Source organism: Periophthalmus magnuspinnatus, chromosome 4, assembly GCF_009829125.3.
Source record: "Periophthalmus magnuspinnatus isolate fPerMag1 chromosome 4, fPerMag1.2.pri, whole genome shotgun sequence".
Taxonomy (NCBI): Eukaryota; Metazoa; Chordata; class Actinopteri; order Gobiiformes; family Gobiidae; genus Periophthalmus; species Periophthalmus magnuspinnatus.
In genome coordinates, this window is record NC_047129.1 from 7,020,554 (window position 1) to 7,039,606 (window position 19,053).

At 37.6% G+C, this 19,053-nt stretch overlaps 2 protein-coding genes across 4 annotated transcripts in view; one reads left to right on the top strand and one right to left on the bottom strand.

The window, feature by feature from the left end:
- impact (impact RWD domain protein) overlaps positions 1-6,992 on the bottom strand; it is a 35,916-nt gene extending 28,924 nt beyond the window's left edge. The window contains exons 1-5 of the mRNA XM_033965407.2: positions 6,808-6,992; positions 5,445-5,573; positions 5,325-5,377; positions 5,137-5,199; positions 4,899-4,984 (exon numbers count right to left, since the gene is read on the bottom strand). Of these exons, the coding sequence (XP_033821298.1) occupies positions 4,899-4,984; positions 5,137-5,199; positions 5,325-5,377; positions 5,445-5,573; positions 6,808-6,852 (376 nt within the window). The 5' untranslated portion in view covers positions 6,853-6,992. The remainder of the gene's footprint in view (positions 1-4,898; positions 4,985-5,136; positions 5,200-5,324; positions 5,378-5,444; positions 5,574-6,807) is intronic.
- Positions 6,993-7,209: 217 nt separating this feature from the next.
- The window catches only part of osbpl1a (oxysterol binding protein-like 1A), a 31,079-nt gene continuing 19,235 nt past the window's right edge, over positions 7,210-19,053 (top strand). For 2 of the 3 annotated variants that reach the window (XM_055221049.1, XM_033964912.2), the window contains exons 1-15: positions 7,210-7,547; positions 8,503-8,632; positions 8,922-9,007; positions 9,074-9,148; positions 9,224-9,335; positions 9,423-9,508; positions 10,759-10,903; positions 11,379-11,446; positions 12,746-12,790; positions 12,870-12,943; positions 13,184-13,247; positions 13,777-13,878; positions 14,005-14,130; positions 14,706-14,787; positions 15,073-15,179. In XM_055221049.1, the coding sequence (XP_055077024.1) occupies positions 8,509-8,632; positions 8,922-9,007; positions 9,074-9,148; positions 9,224-9,335; positions 9,423-9,508; positions 10,759-10,903; positions 11,379-11,446; positions 12,746-12,790; positions 12,870-12,943; positions 13,184-13,247; positions 13,777-13,878; positions 14,005-14,130; positions 14,706-14,787; positions 15,073-15,179 (1,296 nt within the window). In that variant the 5' untranslated portion in view covers positions 7,210-7,547; positions 8,503-8,508. The remainder of the gene's footprint in view (positions 7,548-8,502; positions 8,633-8,921; positions 9,008-9,073; positions 9,149-9,223; positions 9,336-9,422; positions 9,509-10,758; positions 10,904-11,378; positions 11,447-12,745; positions 12,791-12,869; positions 12,944-13,183; positions 13,248-13,776; positions 13,879-14,004; positions 14,131-14,705; positions 14,788-15,072; positions 15,180-19,053) is intronic. The other variant, XM_033964913.2, reaches the window with a different exon arrangement.

Sequence of the window (19,053 nt, forward strand, 5' to 3'; positions counted from 1 at the left end):
TGGCATGTTATTTAACCATGTGGTTTTATTCACGTTCTCAAGTCTAGAATCCATACTAAAATTATGGTATGCCCTTAACATTTTAGTGACGTCATCATAGTTGTTAAATCTGACACACAGAGTAAACTATCTCTTTGATCGGAAATTATTTAAACCTAATAGAAATATCTTGTGAAGTGAATGGACCTGTCTTGTTTGGAAGAAATCATTCCCCAAACACACTGAAGAACCTGCAATACACCTTGACATTAAAAAATCCCTCCTGCTGAGATGCTTATTGCCGAATTAACTCCAATGACCTTTACTGACACTACAGTGCTCTCACGACCTATTACAGCAGGGCAAACATCCATAATAGATGATGTCTGCTGCTGGAGTCTCAGCTGCTTTAAGATGAATGAAGATGCTGTGGAAAAAAGAAAGCAGACAGAGACTTTTCGAGCTAAAGAGATCCGCCATTGGTATTGATTCTACTATTGGACAAGAGGAGAAAAAGTATTTATTATTTGGCATTGGTCTAAAGTATCTTTTTCTAGGGTTAACTAGGGTTGGTGGACAGTGGAGCCCATAACATTTAACATCTGGGGTACTGAATTAAATTTAAAAACTTGGGAAATAAAGAGATTTTGGTGATTTCAGATAATATTTCTAAGGATATAAATAATGCTCAGCAATATGACAAAAAAATCTATTTTTTTCCTCAAATGATAGAGACTTTCAATTTGATTTGACATTTAACATTTTAGTTTCTTACACCAAAATTTCTTCTTCCTTCAAAGTGGTGCACGGTGCTTACTGTCAGACGACTGGCTGTGGATCTCTCAATTAAAAAAGACCCATTGATCGATTACAAATGAATGAATCTCAGTCTTGATTAAAATTTGTTTAATTGCCAAGCCCTAAAATAAAAAATCAACTGGATCAAATGAAGGTTGTGATGTTTCCAATGGCCAATATGTGCCAGAGAAATACTAAATATCCTTGATCAACTTTTCTTTCTTTTTGCTACTATATATTACAAGTAATTCCAATGAAAGAACTTAAAATAAAATAATAATAAAATAACTAAAATGAAATGAAATAACTCCTTGTGTGATTTTAGTAGATATTTTTTGAGCAGCACTGAGCCAATGTCCCTACATGACCCTATACACTAAACCCCCTTCAAACGAGCTCTATCGCCCTATTTCCTACCCTCTTCTAAACTTTTCCTCTGCTGATGCAAATGTGGGCGTAACTTCAGTCATTGCTCCATTCAGACACTTTTTGACTAGTCTTGTGACAGAAACTGCCATCTGTGCCCCACAAGTGAACCCTCTTTCAAAGGCATTTTTCTCTTTCCGATTTTCTCCTCCTCGGGCCGTAATAGGAATCAACTAGAGGCCAGCTCAAACTGTCTGTATCCTGGCTGCAGAGCATGACCGGATGCTTCAATGTGCACAAGTGAAAAGATGATGGCAAAAATGTATACACTTTCTATTGCAGTATACAGCAGGGATTTTCAAAAAGTTCATGCCACATCCTAATCACCAACCCAGAATACATCAGTGTAATTTCAAAAAATGATTCAACATTCTGGGGCCAATGCAGGACAACTGTAAAAAAAAATAGTACATTCCAAACTTCAGTGAAAAAGCAGGTGTAAAGAGGACTAAAGAGGTCTAAAGAGGACTAAAACCATACTTAACCAGAACTAAATACTAAAGAACTAGGACTAAATGACTAAACCAACAACTGTGAATACTGTGAAGCCTGTCTACCTTCAGAATCACTGCACTAGAGCGTCTTATGTTGTCAAATAGACTATCCATCATAATGAGCAAAGTGAGCAAAATACAATATTTTGACTGTGAAGATTAAGGTGATTTTTCATTGTGTGTCATTTAGTATTAATGTCACTGCTTTTGAGAAATGTGACTTCCATAAACAGCTCTGGGAAAATAAAAGCACTCTGTAGCTTATCCCTCTTTCAGACTCAGAATCTGACCACCATCGCAGGCTGAAGTCTAGTAAATGTGTTAACAAACTTCACGTGCTCACGGACCATTGGGCAAAGCTAAGAGAGTGGTGTAAAGCACATCATTTTATTTTGTCCTTTGCAGCTTTACTATTGCTGTGATTGCGTTATGTGTTTTGTTACCTGCCCAAGGGATCTGGAAGTAAATTAGCATTTTAGCTATAATCCGATTAACATCTGTTGTTGTATCACTATAAATGTATTCCCTACATCCATTGCAGTCTGCATTGGATGTAGGGAATACATTTATAGGGAATACAGACTACATTATTAAACACAGTGGGGAGGAAGTTTAAAATTAGTTGTAATGTCTGTTAGAGTTTTGAAATATATTTTATTTGAACATAACTAAATGAAATACACCATATGGTTGATATAAAGTATAAAATAGGAAGCTGACAATATGTAATAATCTTTTTTTTTTTTCCCTGCTTTGCACATGGAATATAAAACGAAATCTGGCAAACCTGAAGCAGCACTGATCTGGACCACAGACTGCTTGTTCATTTTGTCCAATAATTTGTTGTTTTCATTTAATTCGTCACACGCCTGTGTTGGCTAATTGACACATTTCTCTAGTATTGAAAACTGCTAATACGTCCTTAGTTTAAATTCATCAATTAAGAAGTCTGGCATCTTTTCAGGCCCCATAACTTAACTGGGATTCATAGATAAATGCATAGGATAATACTGCTGGAAATTGTCAGAGCAGGGCATTAAGGGCATTCCATGTATTACCTTAAACAGTACTTTTTACTGTACATTTCTGAAAATCTACTTTAACAAGCCCATATCAAATATTTAATATGTCCCACTGAGGATGTAAGCGTGAATAAAGGTCTAGTGGTTCAGTCTAACTTGTAATAATAATGCAGATTTGAAGTATTCACTGTATTAGTGACCAGTCTATGGCCCTCAATCAGCCCTCAGCTTTGTCTGTTTTTATATGTGGCCCTTAATGAGAAACGTTTGAACACCCCTGCCCTGCGTGGAGACTCACTGTGACCTAACCTACACGTCTGGCACCTCCAATGTGTGAGTTATTCATATCAACTTAAGTAAAATAATAGACAGAGATATAATGGCTTTCAGGCTAAGTTCAGAGATAGTGTTGAGCAAATTCCTCAGTGTTTCGTTAATAATATGATTTTTCTTGTATTGTTGCAGACTCAATTTTGTTTTCCTGAAAACGTTAAAATAGTAGATATTTAGATAGATGCTTTGCGGTTGGGAGATATACAGGCTTTATGACTCAATTTGAATATCTTGTTGAAATTTCACAAATTGTCTTTGTGTCTGTTTTTTCTACATTTTTTTTTATGGTGCAGACTTACAAGGAACCATTTACTGTGGAATTGAATCACAATTTTGAGTTCTGTTTTCATCTTTCGTTAAAACTTTTACGATACTAAATAAAGTAACTGCCTGAATCAATTTTACAAAGAAGGTTCCTTAAGTTTGCTGCAAGTCAATGCCACAACAAATACCCAAAGAGACACTGTGTTTGTATAATTTTGTCATATTTCTGAAACAGTCAGATGCTAAAGCATTTCCTGTACAGCTGGGTATGCTTTTAGCAGGCTTTAGTTATTTGCTCATTAGACAAAAGGCTATTTTCAGCCTCTAGTTAAGTGCCCCAGTGAGGAGCAGTGGGCAAAAAAAGACCCTGGGATTTTATATGGAAATAAAAGAACAAATTATAGCGCAGTGGCACACATGGAGGTGGATGAATATAATGGATAATCAGCCATATATATTAATGCCCTGGTTGCTTTTCATAAATAATGTCTGTTGTTTATGCTCTGATAGATTTACTTTATGAATTCAATGCATTTGTGTGAAATTATGTGGCTAGTGAACAAACATCTGCTCTTCCTGTCTGCTTTCATTCATCAAAAACTTCATCAGTGGAGCCATAATCTTGTGTTACTCCTTTGCCCCCCCCCCCCCCCCGTGTTTAAGCATTTTTCATTTCCTTTTAGCCAAAATGTGCATCTTTTAGCTTATCACATCCTGTCTCTCTCCATCTTCTTTTCCCTCAAGACGCCTGTTTTATTTCAATGATCTGAATTATAATGCATTGATGCTAGTTTTCTGTGCTTATACTACTCTGTCCAGTTATTACCACATGAATACTATGCCACACTATGTGATTCTGTGCAAAACCATTAATTCAGGTGTATCTACTCTTTAGCACACTTCAAAGGGGAATGTCAAGTCAAAAGAAGGCATTACATAGATATTGATCTTAATTCAGAGCAGTCACTCAAAGTTGGGCCGAAAAAGGTTTTTATATTGTCCAACAGCTGTCTGAGCCTATCTCATCTAAGACGCAGACCAAATCATGATTGGGTTGCTAATGGAATAAGAGCCTTCAAAATCCTAAAAAATACCACCTTGAGACAACTCAAGTTTGGGTGGTTAAAACTATTGCTGTAGTCAACAGTTTAAGATGAAATGTAATGAGGAAATATTATTTTTTTAGCCTGGCACATGAATGGACATGAATCTTGCCTATAAATCGCAATGCTGAAGGCATACAAAATCTATAGACAAGGTATTATGTCAAGAAGTGAATTTGGCATGAAACCTATAACACATCAATGCACAATTACTGCCAAAAAGCAGCTTTTTGGGGCACTGCACAGATGAAAAAATGATGAGAAAAGTATAGCTCAACTTCCAGAACTATACCTCCGCAAAGAAAAATAATGGATGTGACAGATTACAACCATTTGTCCTAAAGATGAAACTATTGTCTTAAGCCAACGGGTGCGGCAAAGGCTCCTTCCGTGTCTAGTATAAAAGAATGTCAAAAAGATTGATAAATTTCCAGTGTCTGTGTGGCCCTCAAGCATGACTTTCATTTTTCACAGCTCACCTGTTTCTCCACGCTGGGATTTCTCAACAAGGAATTCTCTGACGTTTTCCACCCACAGGTACAGGATGCTATCCCCAGCATGCTGCCTGTTGACATGCTGAAATTTAAATGTTTCGGAAAGACACTGACTCCACTGTCCACACACAAAACACAATGGTGAAAAGCTTTTGTTGTTTGGCCTAATAATATTATTCAACAGTGCACCCTTGTGAAGTCAGAAATTATGAGCAGCACTCACACATAGAGGTCTTCCAGGCTGTTTGCCAATTTGGCCCTCTCAGGTCCTCGCAACCAGGCCGCACTACAAAAGCCAAGAACAAACAGAGGGTTATTGAGTAGGACCATGAGTGGGTTTTTGAGTGGGATGTTGTTTTATCAATTCGACCGACTACCACAAGATTGAATTTGAAAGGCAAATAGACTCACTTGATTTGGTAGATGGGAGGGGCAGCACTGGGGTAGTCCGCAGGGAGAATTATCTGATCAATATAAAAATAAGAGTTATAATGAAGAAATGCATGGGGATACTGGGTTGCGTCTCTCTACCTGAAGGCATGCAGTCAGTTTGGGCTGCTCAATGTCATCTGAAATTTTGATGCAAAATATTCTTGAAGCTTCATCTATGACACACCACTCATCACCGTATATGGAAGACAGAGCTTCCACCTCGTCAATCTAGAAAGAAGAGACACAACACTGTCAAAGTGAGATATATGATTAAGTTATTAAAGGCAATACAAATAGGTTATTAAGTGTATTGGAATTTCTAAAATAATAAGAAATAAGACGCATGAAGTTCAAAGTGAGAATACTACACAAACAACAATACAGTAAATACAAATACAGTAGAAAAATTGCAAATGAGTAACAATTATATGAGGTATCCAAAGTGCACATTAGTAATTATGAAATTATGAATCAGGATTATCATGACATGTCTAAAGTAAACCATAGCTAAAAGAACAAGATTTGTTTAATTATTGGGATGCACCAAACTTGGACAAATATTTCCAAAGGCAGCTAGTTATACTATTTGGCCAAAATAAACATTTGGCGGGTAACTTGATTCTTATAATGATTATAAAACAATAAGAGGACCATGTTGTGCTGTCATTAATGTGCAGCACCACTGTATGTCCAAATTTTGACAATGTGTCCCCAGTACTAATTAATGTCAGTCTTTTGTTTTGTGCCACTGATTTTACTGTAAAACCTGTCATTGTGTGGCCTTTGAGCACAGAGAAACACCTGCTGAGATTCAGACATCACAAGTGTTAATGAAACCAACACCTTGGGGACATTTCTGAAGTGTCTCCCTCAACAGTAGGACAGAGTTAGATAATTACTTCTACTTCATGTCTCTCTCTGGAAAATAGAGAAAGGGAATGTTGTTTGAGCTGCGTGACATCTTGACCACGCAATCCCACATTTGTCAGCTTGGTTTCACTCCATGGCATCTGAGCTGTACATCAAGCATTCACAGACTACCTGCTGCTCTATAGCTCTATACACCTGCCATTACAGGCAATTTGTCTGACACGCCCCCTGTAGCTTACAACAGGGCAATGCAGCAGAAAGTCATGGCAGAGGCTCAGTGGGATCAAACAGAGTTTACTGTTGTAAAGGGCAGATAACTGACTTTCCACAACATTTCTCAAATGCATTTTACATATGACCTACATTTTAGTCATGTACTGTTATAGTTGTCTTGTTTTAGGTTGGAATCATAGCCTCTTTAAACAATGATAGAAACATTAGATTATGTTAAGTATTATCCTTTATGGTGGTTAACACCTTTACTGGTGACTACCAGGGATACCATAGCCCACTGAGCGCAGGGAGTTGTTATCTCAGGTCAAAGTCAGGTTTTGGGAATAAGAAAGGGGCGAGTGTGTCAAGCTTCTCTTACTTGAGCCTGCAGGTCTTGTCCATTCCCCTGATTTGAGTCCGCCATGTATCTTACACTTTTTTAACTCTCGAACAACTACAGTACAACTTTATGAATACTATACCATATTAAAGAAGAGGAAAAGGCAGATGACACGTAACACGTGAAACACACGTTAACAATTAGCTAACAATTTTGACAAAAATTACAGCGCAGAGTACTTCCGGGTTATGGAAAACGTTGTGTCTATCGTGATAAAAATTTCGGCTGAAAATAATATACGTAATTTTCATTTGCATATGACAAATATTGCATTTAATATAATGCAAGATGATAGACAGGTTTGGACATTTGCTAAATTTATGAATAAAATCCTTGCTTTTACGCTGTCAGGCTTAAGTGTTTGGAATCGCAACTTCCGGTGTGTGAAAATCAGCTGATATCCGCGTAAACAGAAGACACAGGGGTGTGTGTAAGACGTTTGACAGTCGTGTTTCGCAATCGGTCAGCTCCACATAACACATGAAGTGTCGACAGCGGAAATATGACGTGTGGTTTGGTGTGTGACCGTTTGATAGGTAGCGCTAAAGAAGATAAAGTTACTTTGGGGCGAAAGAGGCAGTAGCTACTACTGTAGGGTCAAAGCACCACACGGCTCACAGGGGCTTAAAACATCACATGTTGCTGTATACAAGGCCTGTGTGAGAGCTGCCCTGCCTGGTACCACTGCTGGAATTCACGATTCAAGGCTGGTTCGAGCAGTAAGTTGATCTCATATGTTTGTTCCATAGCTGCTAACAGGCTGGTTCGAGCAGTAAGTTGATCCCATATGTTTGTTCCATAGCTGCTAACCTATGATCTTACGGTTGCATTTGGTCATAGCTGTTTTAGTGGAAAACATTGCAATCTAAAATACTGCTGCTGCTGTGGATGACATTAACTATCTCTCTGAATGAGAATAGAAAATAAAATTACATATAAAGTTATATGTATACAGTTCTGTATGATCAGCCTCAATAATAAGCTTTATTACTGGAGATGCACAGTCACACAAAGGCAAGACTAGACTTGATTTAATAACTCAGTTCTACTACAGTTGTTTCAAATTCTCATCCACCTCTCCTACATAATTAGCTAAAACAAACTGGCACCCCAGACATCTAGTCTGCATGAATATAAATATAAAATCCACATGTATTATGTTATCTATAATTACTTTTTGTTTTGTCTGCGTTGTCTCATTTCTCTCTGAACAATGGTACGATGACAGTTAGAGTTTGAGTCACATGTTTTAGAGTCAGGCAAACCTGTTTGATAGCCAGCCCAGTCTTTTGTTTCCCACACTTAAGAACTACAGGGACAACATTATTTTTTCAGCATCGCTTGGGTTTTCTCAAGTATTTAAGTAAGTTTAAGTAAGTTTTTCAAAGCTATAAGCATTGCATAAGATTTGGCCTATTGTTAAGGCTTAATTGACAACACAGATTAAGTTTGTGTTGTTTGTTTTATCAGAGAATGCATACCAATGTGACGTTTACAAGTGTAGAAAGTCATGTGAACTAAGAATTAAGAAAGTGCACATTCTCTTCCTGTCAGGCTTGTCCAGTGATGACTTCTGCAATAGTTTTGTAATACTCTTAAATATAGCCAATTACATTTTCTTCTTGAACCAAAAACTTTATTTAAAATAATTTATCCTGCTGTCGTATGTAACAGGTGTGCATGGAGGATTTGGAACCAGAGGAACAATTTCTACATTGTGCTAGGAATGGAGACCTTCTTGGCATCAAGAAACTTTTGTTGTCCAAATCTAGGCAAGAGATACAAATTAATATCAACTGCAAAGGTATGGAAGTAGAATAACTGGTATGTATGTTCGTATGTACGTTTGTATGTATGTACGTTTGTACATATGTACTTATGTATGCATGTATGTATGTACAACATGAATGTAAACACACCGTGCAAAGGCTAATATCCATCTGTTGTCCCAAGGGCTGGGGTCACAAAAGGGCCAAAATACACTGCAAACACAATGAGACACATGATCACACAATTTACGTTATATGATTTTCTATACGTTTATCCAAATAGTTGTTCATGTACTTTTAATTTATGTATTTATTCATTCTTAGGAAAGAGCAAGTCAAACCTAGGATGGACACCACTTCATTTGGCCTGTTACTTTGGACACAAAGATGTTGTGGAAGAATTACTTAGGGTATGTTTCTTGAAGTACATTTTATTTAGATCAAAACATAATTTTTGCATGTGTGTTTTGTATTAGGCAGGGGCAGATGCTAATTTACCAAATAATATTGGGGATACACCTCTACACAAAGCTGCCTTCACAGGTCGAAAGGTAAAAACTTTAAATGATTTTTTGTTTCAAATATGCACATACATCTATTCATTTGATCAAACAACCATGTTCCAGGAGGTTGTGATGCTGCTGCTAAACTATGATGCATGTGCCACTGTCATCAATGGGACTGCACAGATTCCCAAAGATGTTACACAAAATGCAGAGATCAGAAGCATGTTAGAAGGTGAGAGAGCTAGCAAATCTGACACATCATTACTTCTTCTTTAAAGTGCATGTATTTATATTTTATTTATTATTACATTAATATTAGCAGCTGAGCGGACAGAGGAGAGAATGCTGGAGGACAGTCTTTTGGAAGCAGCACGAGAAGGAGACTTGTCCACGCTAAATCAACTGGTGAGTGCTAGATTCTGGAATAATGTATTGCATCAATATAGGGGAGGTAGAGAAGTAATTTCAAAATTGAAAATGACTTCTGGATGGGGGCCAAAACAATTGATTGCAAAAATAGTGTTCAGATGACCACAATTGAAATCATCTCTACATTAAACCACACCTGTACGAGGGATGAGGGATTACACCGCCTTGTCCCATCAATAGACACCCTCCCAGAAAACAAATGTGTTCATTCATGCTGTTCTATTTACAAATGGGCGCAGTTTTGTTTAGTTTTCAGTTTGGTCTTAAGGCTGAACTTAGCAATGCTTTTGATTTCTGTGCAAAGTGACTTCTACAGCTAACAGCCCTAAGAGTAAACTAACGTCCTGCATTATGGAATTTTGCCGTTTTGATTGTGTGAGCTTCTTGGAGCCCTGTTGCTTTTTGGTCAGTCTCAATGGTTCAGGAGCCTAATAATTAATGGGTTTAAATATTAATTAGAGAAAACATAAATTACCAAACTCAGTAAATTAAATTTCTCAAGTAGGGGTGAACAATATGGCAAAAAAATGTATATCTTAATTTTCATGGAACCAGATTAGAATTTCAGTTAAATCCAGCTGTCACTCGTGAGTCTAACCAACAGGAGAAGTGTGTGCAAAAAAATGTCTGTGTTTGGGCATACAGCTTAATTGAACAGAGAAATACACAATCACGATATGGCGATTTGCAATTTAAAAAAAAAAACAAAAACAAAAAAACTTGACATCGCAAAATGTTATATTAGATTTGGTTGGTTAATGGAAAAACATACTGTTTTAGATTATAGGATTAGGATTGAGTGCATCAGAGAGATATCTAATGTCAGATTATATATTTTGCTGATTCTGGATATCTGCAAAAGAAAGGTGGTGAATAAATTAGTAGAAAGTCAAAAGGAAGACAAAGGAGGAGATTCTTTGGAGAAGGACATGATTCATTGAAGTGCAGTAGCAGATGGGGTTGAGTGGACTACTGAAAAAGTAACAAGCTAAATGACAAAGTGCAGCTCATATTAAAAAGTGATTACAATGTCTAATTACAACATTTAATACCTGATTTTATTTAAAATGTGTCAAAAGCATCAACAACAACAACATATATCAGAAATGCACAGGGCTAATTGCTCTTGTGAAATATACAAATCAAACTGTTCTGCTTGGGTGTTTTCCTGAATAATAACCCACCACACCGCTCCATCTGTTTCTGCTGCATGCGTTTGGCTTCAGCTCAGCAGGAAGAAGCCTCCAGACATCAACTGCACAGATCTGCTGGGTAACACGCCGTTACACTGTGCAGCCTATCGTGGGCAGAGGCAGTGTGCCCTAAAGCTACTCAAGAGTGGAGCCAGTCCTAGCATTAACAACAAGCAGGGTATGACGCACACATTATTATAGCCATAGTCCTAAATAACCTTCTGTGATACTGTGGTATTGTCCATTGTTAAAAAAAAAAACTTGGGAAAAAAACCTGAGTTGTGGTAGCAAGATGCTGAAAAGATCATCATCTGGTTGTAATGACTGCTCACGGCAGACATCAAGATCATTTATTGTGAACCAAATGGAGCGTGCCAGTGCAACATTTGTAATATTTAGCAATCCAATAGTTTTGATACTCAATACTTTCTTCTTCTGTGAAAGTGAAATTAAGCTAGTGTACGAGTACAAGTGTCGTCTTTGTGTGTTATGCATTGGGAAGGGCATCCAGTTTAAATCCTACCAATATGCAAATGGCATATGGTATGGTTGTGCTACCTGACAATTATAACCTTTTTTTCTTAAATGTGATGTTATTGTTACGTCTCTCTATTGACTTAATGAGTTATTTTCTTCATCCTTACATATTACAGGCCAGACAGCTTTAGACTTAGCCAATGATGCTGTCATGAAGCAAGTCCTTGAAAGCAACATCAATCGAGTGAGTCTTTTATACTGTCTGCTTAGTTTGTGGATTTCACCTGTCTTCTAGCTTCATTGTAATTACTTAAATCCATACTTTTCCTTATATTTCTTAAGAGGGCATGGCATTTATTTTGCAATGTCTAAGCCCGTGCTATGTTGCAGCAAGAGCCCCTTCTGAGTAATTCACCAGCACAAATCAGCCGTCAAACCATAAAAGAGTGTTTCTGTGATGACTCTGCGATGCCTCAGACGCTCCTAATAATAAATAACATCATAATTAAAAAGCTAAATACATGAGTGGTGCTTTTGCTCAAAGTAACAATGTAACACTGATTTAGAAGGTCTCTTGAACAAGCCTGACTGCACAGACATTTTCAGAAATCTACATTAAATATTTGAAGAAATTAGGATTTCCTATAAACCAACAAAATTTAGGATCATTTTGTAACATTTTACGGTCATGCTATTTGAATTTCAATGTCAAATCTGAATAATAATAAATTAAACATAGTAAAATGCATCATAAGTATGTCTGCTGTGCTGTGTTTGAGGTAAACATGTTTTAGACTGGTGAGTGCTTGATTTCGGAGTAACATATTGCATCAATGAGAGGCCGTTTTCAATTTTCAAAATTGAAAATGGCTTCTGTATGGGAGCTGAAACGTCTTGATTTCAAAAACATTGTCAAGATGACCACAGTTGAAACCTTCACTACACTGAACCGTGCCTGGACAAATGCGAGATTACGTCTCATCAGTGACTACAAATAGATGCAGTTTTGTTTAGTTTTCAGCTTGGTCTTAAGCCTGAACTCAGTGATACTCTTGATTTCTGTGGTAGATGACTGCTACAGTTAACAACTCTTTTAAGACAAAGACACATCTTGCACAGTGGGATTTTGCAGTTTTGATGGTTCAAGAGCTTAATTATTAATGTGTTTGATATCAATCAGAGAAAACAGCAATTACCTAACACAAACAACATTTTAATGGAACCAGAGCACAATTTCACTCTGAGCATTGTAGGGGCTAACCAGTAGGAGAAGTAGGTGGAAAAGAGTGTCTGTGTTTAAGCATACAGCTTAATTAAATGGAGCAATAGAGAATCACGATATGGCGATTTTACCAAAATAGCATATCATCAAAGGATGAGATCACGATTTTTATGACCTTGTTCCCCAGTTCTATTCTCAAGAATATATCCTTGATAGTAGTGGTAATATGGGGACATTGGGGTTATTAAGTTGTGTATTTGTTGGTGTGTCTTGTTGTGGGTATACTGTATGTAGAATCATAATACAATCTCAACTTTGCAGGGAACAGTTCGTCATGTGAAGAAATTTGAGGGACCCCTCTGGAAGGTAATGAGCCATAATTTGATAAAAATGTTGCTTGACAGTTGGTTATAATAAAATCTAATCATGTGTTTGTCTTTCATAGAGCTCGCGGTTCTTTGGCTGGCGTTCTTACTGGGTCGTTCTGCAGGATGGGGTCTTGTCTTGGTATTCCAAACAGTACGTGGCTCCTGTCATATTGTCTTTGATCGCTGCACCTGACATATGAAAAGGTCTCACTACCTGCTTTTCCTTAGAAAGGAAGGTGCTGGTGTTAAAAATAGTCTCCACTGTATCCCAATTGAAATTGTATCAGCTTCTGAGACAAATGAGATTCTAGCCTTTTTAAGGAAAAAATATATTTTTCTCTCTCTCTCTCTCTCTCTCTCTCTCTCTCTCTCACTCTCTCTCTACAACAAGGTCAGATGCAGTAGCCAATGTCAAAAGGCAAGGTTGCAAGTCTCTCACTAACTCCAGCCTCTTGGTAAGTTCACCTTATTTGTGGAAAACTCAGCTTCCAGCTGCAGTTAAAGATACATTTAAGATAATTACATACAATATAAAAAGCATGCAATCATAGGTTTTATAAAACTATATTTTATTCACATAATAAATAAAATACCAGGTATTGTCCTTAAATAAATAATGAGAGTGGCAGTGCCATTAGACAACATTGTTGTTGACCAGGGACTTAACCAGCAACTTTTGGATCTTTTTAGCTCTGTCCAAATAACTGCAAGGCTGACACACATTGAAAATTAATTGTTCATAAATGCCTTCACCTATTTAATTTACCTCCTATTTACACAGGTCTATGGGTAATTTATAAAGAAATGTTGTAATCTAGTCACATATAGTGGATGCTTAAGAACAAGCAAACAAAAATCAAAACAGATGAGTGTATGTGAAAAGATTAGTCAGAATGGGTGCATGATGACATGTCTGTTTTCACTGCATTATGTGATTTTTAATATTTGCACACCTTGTGTTTTTTGGGTTTTTTTATGTCTCAGATGCGAGCCAAAGACAACTGTTTTTTCACACTCAAGTGCTTTGATGATAGTGTGCATCACTTCAAAGTGTCAGCGCAGAACGATCCAGAGGCAACAAGAAAGGTGAGCACCAGTTTTCTTCTGATTGCAAAAGCAAAAACACACCTCGATTTCTCTGTAGCCATTGGAAAGTTAGAAGAAGAAACATACTGTATGTCTTTATTTTTCATTCTTGTGTGCTCCTGTCAGGCATGGCTGGATGCTTTGGAGGAGCACTCTGCCTACAGTACACACTACTGCTCTCAGGAGCAGGGAAGTGAGACAGAGGACGAGGAGGAAGTGATGTCACTCGGGGGGCTGTCAGAGTCACTACAGGTGGGCAAATTTATATAACCTATATAGTAAGTGTATTATATTTTTTGATTTGTTGTTACATTTTGTAATATTCATATATAGACCAAAATCCTTAAATTGTAATTCTGCAGTTTAAATGTAGTGCAGCTATTATGGATAATACATAATATATGGCTAGAGAGTAGAGCAATTACCCCTGAACTAGGACATCTGCTAACACTTTATAATAACTACACCTAACTAGTCTCAAAGAACAAATAGTTTATAAAGAATGATTAGAATGAATGCTTAGTAATTACTTAATTAATACACAAACTCCAAAATCTAATCCTTTAATTAAGTAACTACTAAACCTGAATCATAATAAACTATGTGTAAGAGTCTTCATGCTTTCATTTTTATTAAGGTTAATTAAGGTGTAGTTACTATAAAGTGTGTGTGCCCAGGGCTTGGTCGATGTGTATCTATGCTCGTATGTATGTATCGATTTGCTTCAAGTTAGATTTTTAAACTGTGTATTTTTGTACACAATTTTGTATTGCACAAAGAGTTCAGGGGATTGACTATTTTCTTTCATGTTGCTCTTTTTACCATAGGCGGCAGAAACCAGTCATAAGAAACTGGAAAGGGAGGTGGCTTCCTTCATGTCTATGCTGAAAAATGACAAGCTGCTTGAAAGTAAATCTCTTTAATTGTCGTTTGTGTTGTTTAAACATTGCACATCCCAGACGCACACCCACTAATACATACGAAACATACCACTCACGATTAATGTAGCCATATGCATCATAAAGTAAATGAAAATGTACAAAAGTGTTAGCAAAAGCTTTTCCTGACTCTGACTCCATCTGTTTCTGTCATGTGAGGGTTAATGTTGTTTAGTGAGCCCTGATTGCAGTTTAAGCTCTGTGTTTACTTTTATTTCTCTTTTAGAGCTGCTGCTGCATTGTCTTTGTTTTTCAGAATTTCCACCAACATTTCACGACAAAATGCAAGAAATCTGCGAGTTGTCCGGTGAAACAAGCTCCAATCTCAGTGTGTGCCTCAGCCTCTTCTCCAGGCAGGAAGGGGTGAGTGTCTCAAGGGCCAATCATGCCCTCATAATCTGTAAATGTACAGCATTACTTAACCTATTTAAAGTTTGGGACCAGGAAAGTTTGCATTGCACTTCAGAAGGATAATAAAATACAAATGGCATTGGTCTGTTGATATGAGACAGACTTTGTTGTTTTATAGTTGCAATAAGAGCTAAGTGTTTTCTGTTGACAATGTTGTGGGTTGTCTGTGTAATCCCTCAGTTGTCCAGGTCTGATCCATTTCATCTTTTGATAATGTTGTGGGTTTGATTCTATGGCCAATATCTGATCTCTCAGTGTTACCTACAGGTTTACACTGAGACTATGGTGGAATAAGTTATCCGTATCTGAATCATTTTGTTTAATCCAATTTATGGCAAAAAAGGACTAGTTACAGTTTAGATGTAATAATTTCTACAGATTTATGACTGTACTACATGTATAAAGTATAGTTTGTGTTATACATTTTTGTTTAGATTATGGGAGCAAAAGTAAACTATGGGGGGCCACCATAATCTCCTGTACTAATGGGAAACACTGGACGCTATTTGTGTTGCATAATAGTCTTGTGGTCTATGCTGCAGCACTTACACGCCCTCAATATTGTGAGTTAGAAACCTAGCTCCAGCCATTTGCTTAAATCTGTCCTGCCAAACAAAGCCTTTGAGTAGAAAAACACGCACAGACAAGCATGCACTCTCACATCCATTTACCATGAAAAATTGTCTTTCTAATTTTCCTAACACGTGCACGTCTTTGAAAAGTAGGAGGAAATTTGAGATACATAATTGTTGTGTGATCTTGACAGCTACAAATAATGTGAAGTGTGTACTGTAATCAGGCAGGTCTTACTGTTTGTGACCCTCTGGAGCAGTAAAAAAAAAACCTTTCATAAGGACATTGTTTTGTCTGAATGCAGCTCAGTCCAGCACAGTGATTAAAGGCTGTCAGATGGGCTTTCTTTGTGCTACTTTAAATGGCTTTGATTGTAATAGAAGGATTACATCTTTTCAGGAGCAAACTAGATGGAAGTGTTTGCAGCTCTCACAACAGGTGCAACAATACCATAATATTATCCAAGTTTGTTTATATGGTGCCTAACAGTCATTTTACATTTACATATTATTCACTTGGAGGGTTTTGCATAATAAGATTAGTTTTCGGTATTTGTTGCTATGGTAAAGTGCAGCCCTCGGTTTAGTTAAGTGCCTGTGAAAACTTGTGAATGGATACTGAACCTAAAGCCCAGTTTCAACAAATAAATCTGTCACGCTTTGAGCCTGAAGCAAACAGGATCAGGAAAATGGGATTTCCTAACAGCAGCACAGCAAATTCAACTCATTTTGATACATAAATCTTTATCACGCTACTGTAGTATCTGTAAGACCATCCTTTGGCATAAAGAGGATCCATGGCATTGTATACAGCGAGGCTAAAAGTTGATTTATTTATAAGCGTGTTAATTTGTCTGGAGACTAGAGTTATTATTAAGTCAGTTGTTAGATGCTGAGTCTAAGTAAAAGTTTAACATTGTATGAAAGAGCGGTAATAAACATTTGTTAACGGTACACTACTTCCTTTTTCTAGAGTGGTAAGCACCTGCTAGTCTCCGTGGAGATGTTATAACTTAGCCTAGAGTGTTCCCCAGTGTGATGGCAATTAAATGATTCAATCTTGTATGTAATTGGTTGGTAAATTTAATTGGTTTAATGGCTTAGACGTTTTTATGGTCCAATGGATATATCATTTACTCCATTACAATAGCTTACTCAAAATGTTACTGTGGCTTTGTTATAAGAAAACTCTCAAGTTCACACTATTTGTCAAGCCATTTCTTACCTGTCATTGCTGTAAGATTGCTTGTTAGCCCTCGCCACTCACGAAGTGATGGCGAGGGGCATTGTTCTTCCTGGGTTTCTTCTTCTTATTATTATTTTTCCGCCAAAACAATCGCAGTTTTCACCCCCTGAACGTCGACGAAAAGTCCAGTATAGGATCGACCGGCTTGGCAAAAAATTTCATAAAATTGGCATCGCGACAATGTCCGAAGCACACCAGCTCGACAGCGCCACCTAGAAATTTTGAGATTTTCAATTCGACTCAGATTTTGATGAAATTCGTACCAGTGATAGAGCTCATAGAGAGAAGCAAAAAATATAATTATAGCGCTGCCCTATGACAGACAGGAAGTCGGCCATTTTGGATCAAAAATTTGCCGCTTCATTTGCAGCGTGTTTTCAAAACGCTACTAGTCTCAGGTTTTTGGTCCAAATGAGCTCAGATTTCACATGCCACATCCAGACAAATGGGTTTTCATAAATTATCCACATTTTCTCCAAATTCCACACGGTTCGCCCGTACGCCGCCACCGAAAAACGCCTTCGTTTCCTGTTTTTTCGATGTCCTCTCACGACCACAGGCATCGCCCTACAGAGCTCACATTCACATCACATATGCGAGATTGGGGCATGAATGGAATGCAATATTAATTTTAATCAAAATGAACACTATAGCGCCCCCTACCATAGGGGTGAAACACCAACATTATTGGATTCCTACGAAATTCGGGGAATAAATTGGGGGCATGACCTGGACCAAAAAAATAATATTATGGGCATAGGTCATTTTTCACACTTGGCCACCAGGGGCGCAAAGACTCCAAATAAAATCATTGAAAAATGTCTGACACGCACATGCATTGGTCTACACAGCTCAAATTCACATCACATGTGTGATATGAGGGTATTAATAAAATGGATTATTAATTGTAATAAAAATGAACACTATAGCGCCCCCTACCATAGGGGTGAAACGCCAACATTATCGGATTCCTACGAAATTCGGGGAATAAATCAGTGGCATCAGAAGAAACAAAAAATTACATTATGGCCATGAGTCATTTTCCACGGTTGGCCACCAGGGGCGCAAATACTAAAAAAAAATCATTAAAAAATTTCTTACACGCACATACATGGTTCTAGACAGCTGAAATTCTCATCACACATGTGATATCAGGGTATTAATAGAATGCACTATTAATTGTTATCTAAATGAACACTATAGCGCCCCCTACAGTATTGGTAAAATACACAACATTGTCCGATTGGCATGAAACTTGAGGAGATAATTGGGGGCATTAAAAGGGTCAAAAAAGTCAATTACACCATACCTGTATTATGTACGTGGTTGCCGGTGCAAAGCCACAGACCCCTCTCATATAGAGTCAGAGCCACACAGCTCAGGGCCACACTGCATATTAACATTGTTCTTCGTTTTTCTGCCAAAACAATCGCATTTTTCACCCCCTGAACATTCACGAAAAGTCTCACATGGGGGTATAAAATCGACCGGCTCGGCAAAAAATTTCATAAAATTGGTGTCGGCAAAATGTCCCATGCCCCCTGACTCGACGGCGCCACCTAAAATTTCACCCCTATGGGAGAGGAGCCTGGTTTATTTTGGAAAACACACACAAAAATCAGAACAGTGATAGAGAATGGGGGGAGAAGCATAAATATGAATTGAAGTACTGCTCTATGACAGACAGGAAGTCGGCCATTTTGGATCAAAAATTCGCCACTTCATTCGCAGCCTGTTTTCAAAACGCTACTAGTCTCAGGTTTTTGGTCCAAATGAGCTCAAATTTCACATGCCACATCCAGACACATGGGTTTTCATAAAGCATCCACGTTTTCTCGAATTCCTCACGGTTTGCCGTACGCCGCCACCAAAAAACGCCTTCATTTCCTGTATTTTCGATGTCCTCTCACGACCACAGGCATTGCCCTACAGAGCTCACATTCACATCACATATGTGTGATTGGGGCATGAATGGAATGCAATATTAATTTTAATCAAAATTAACACT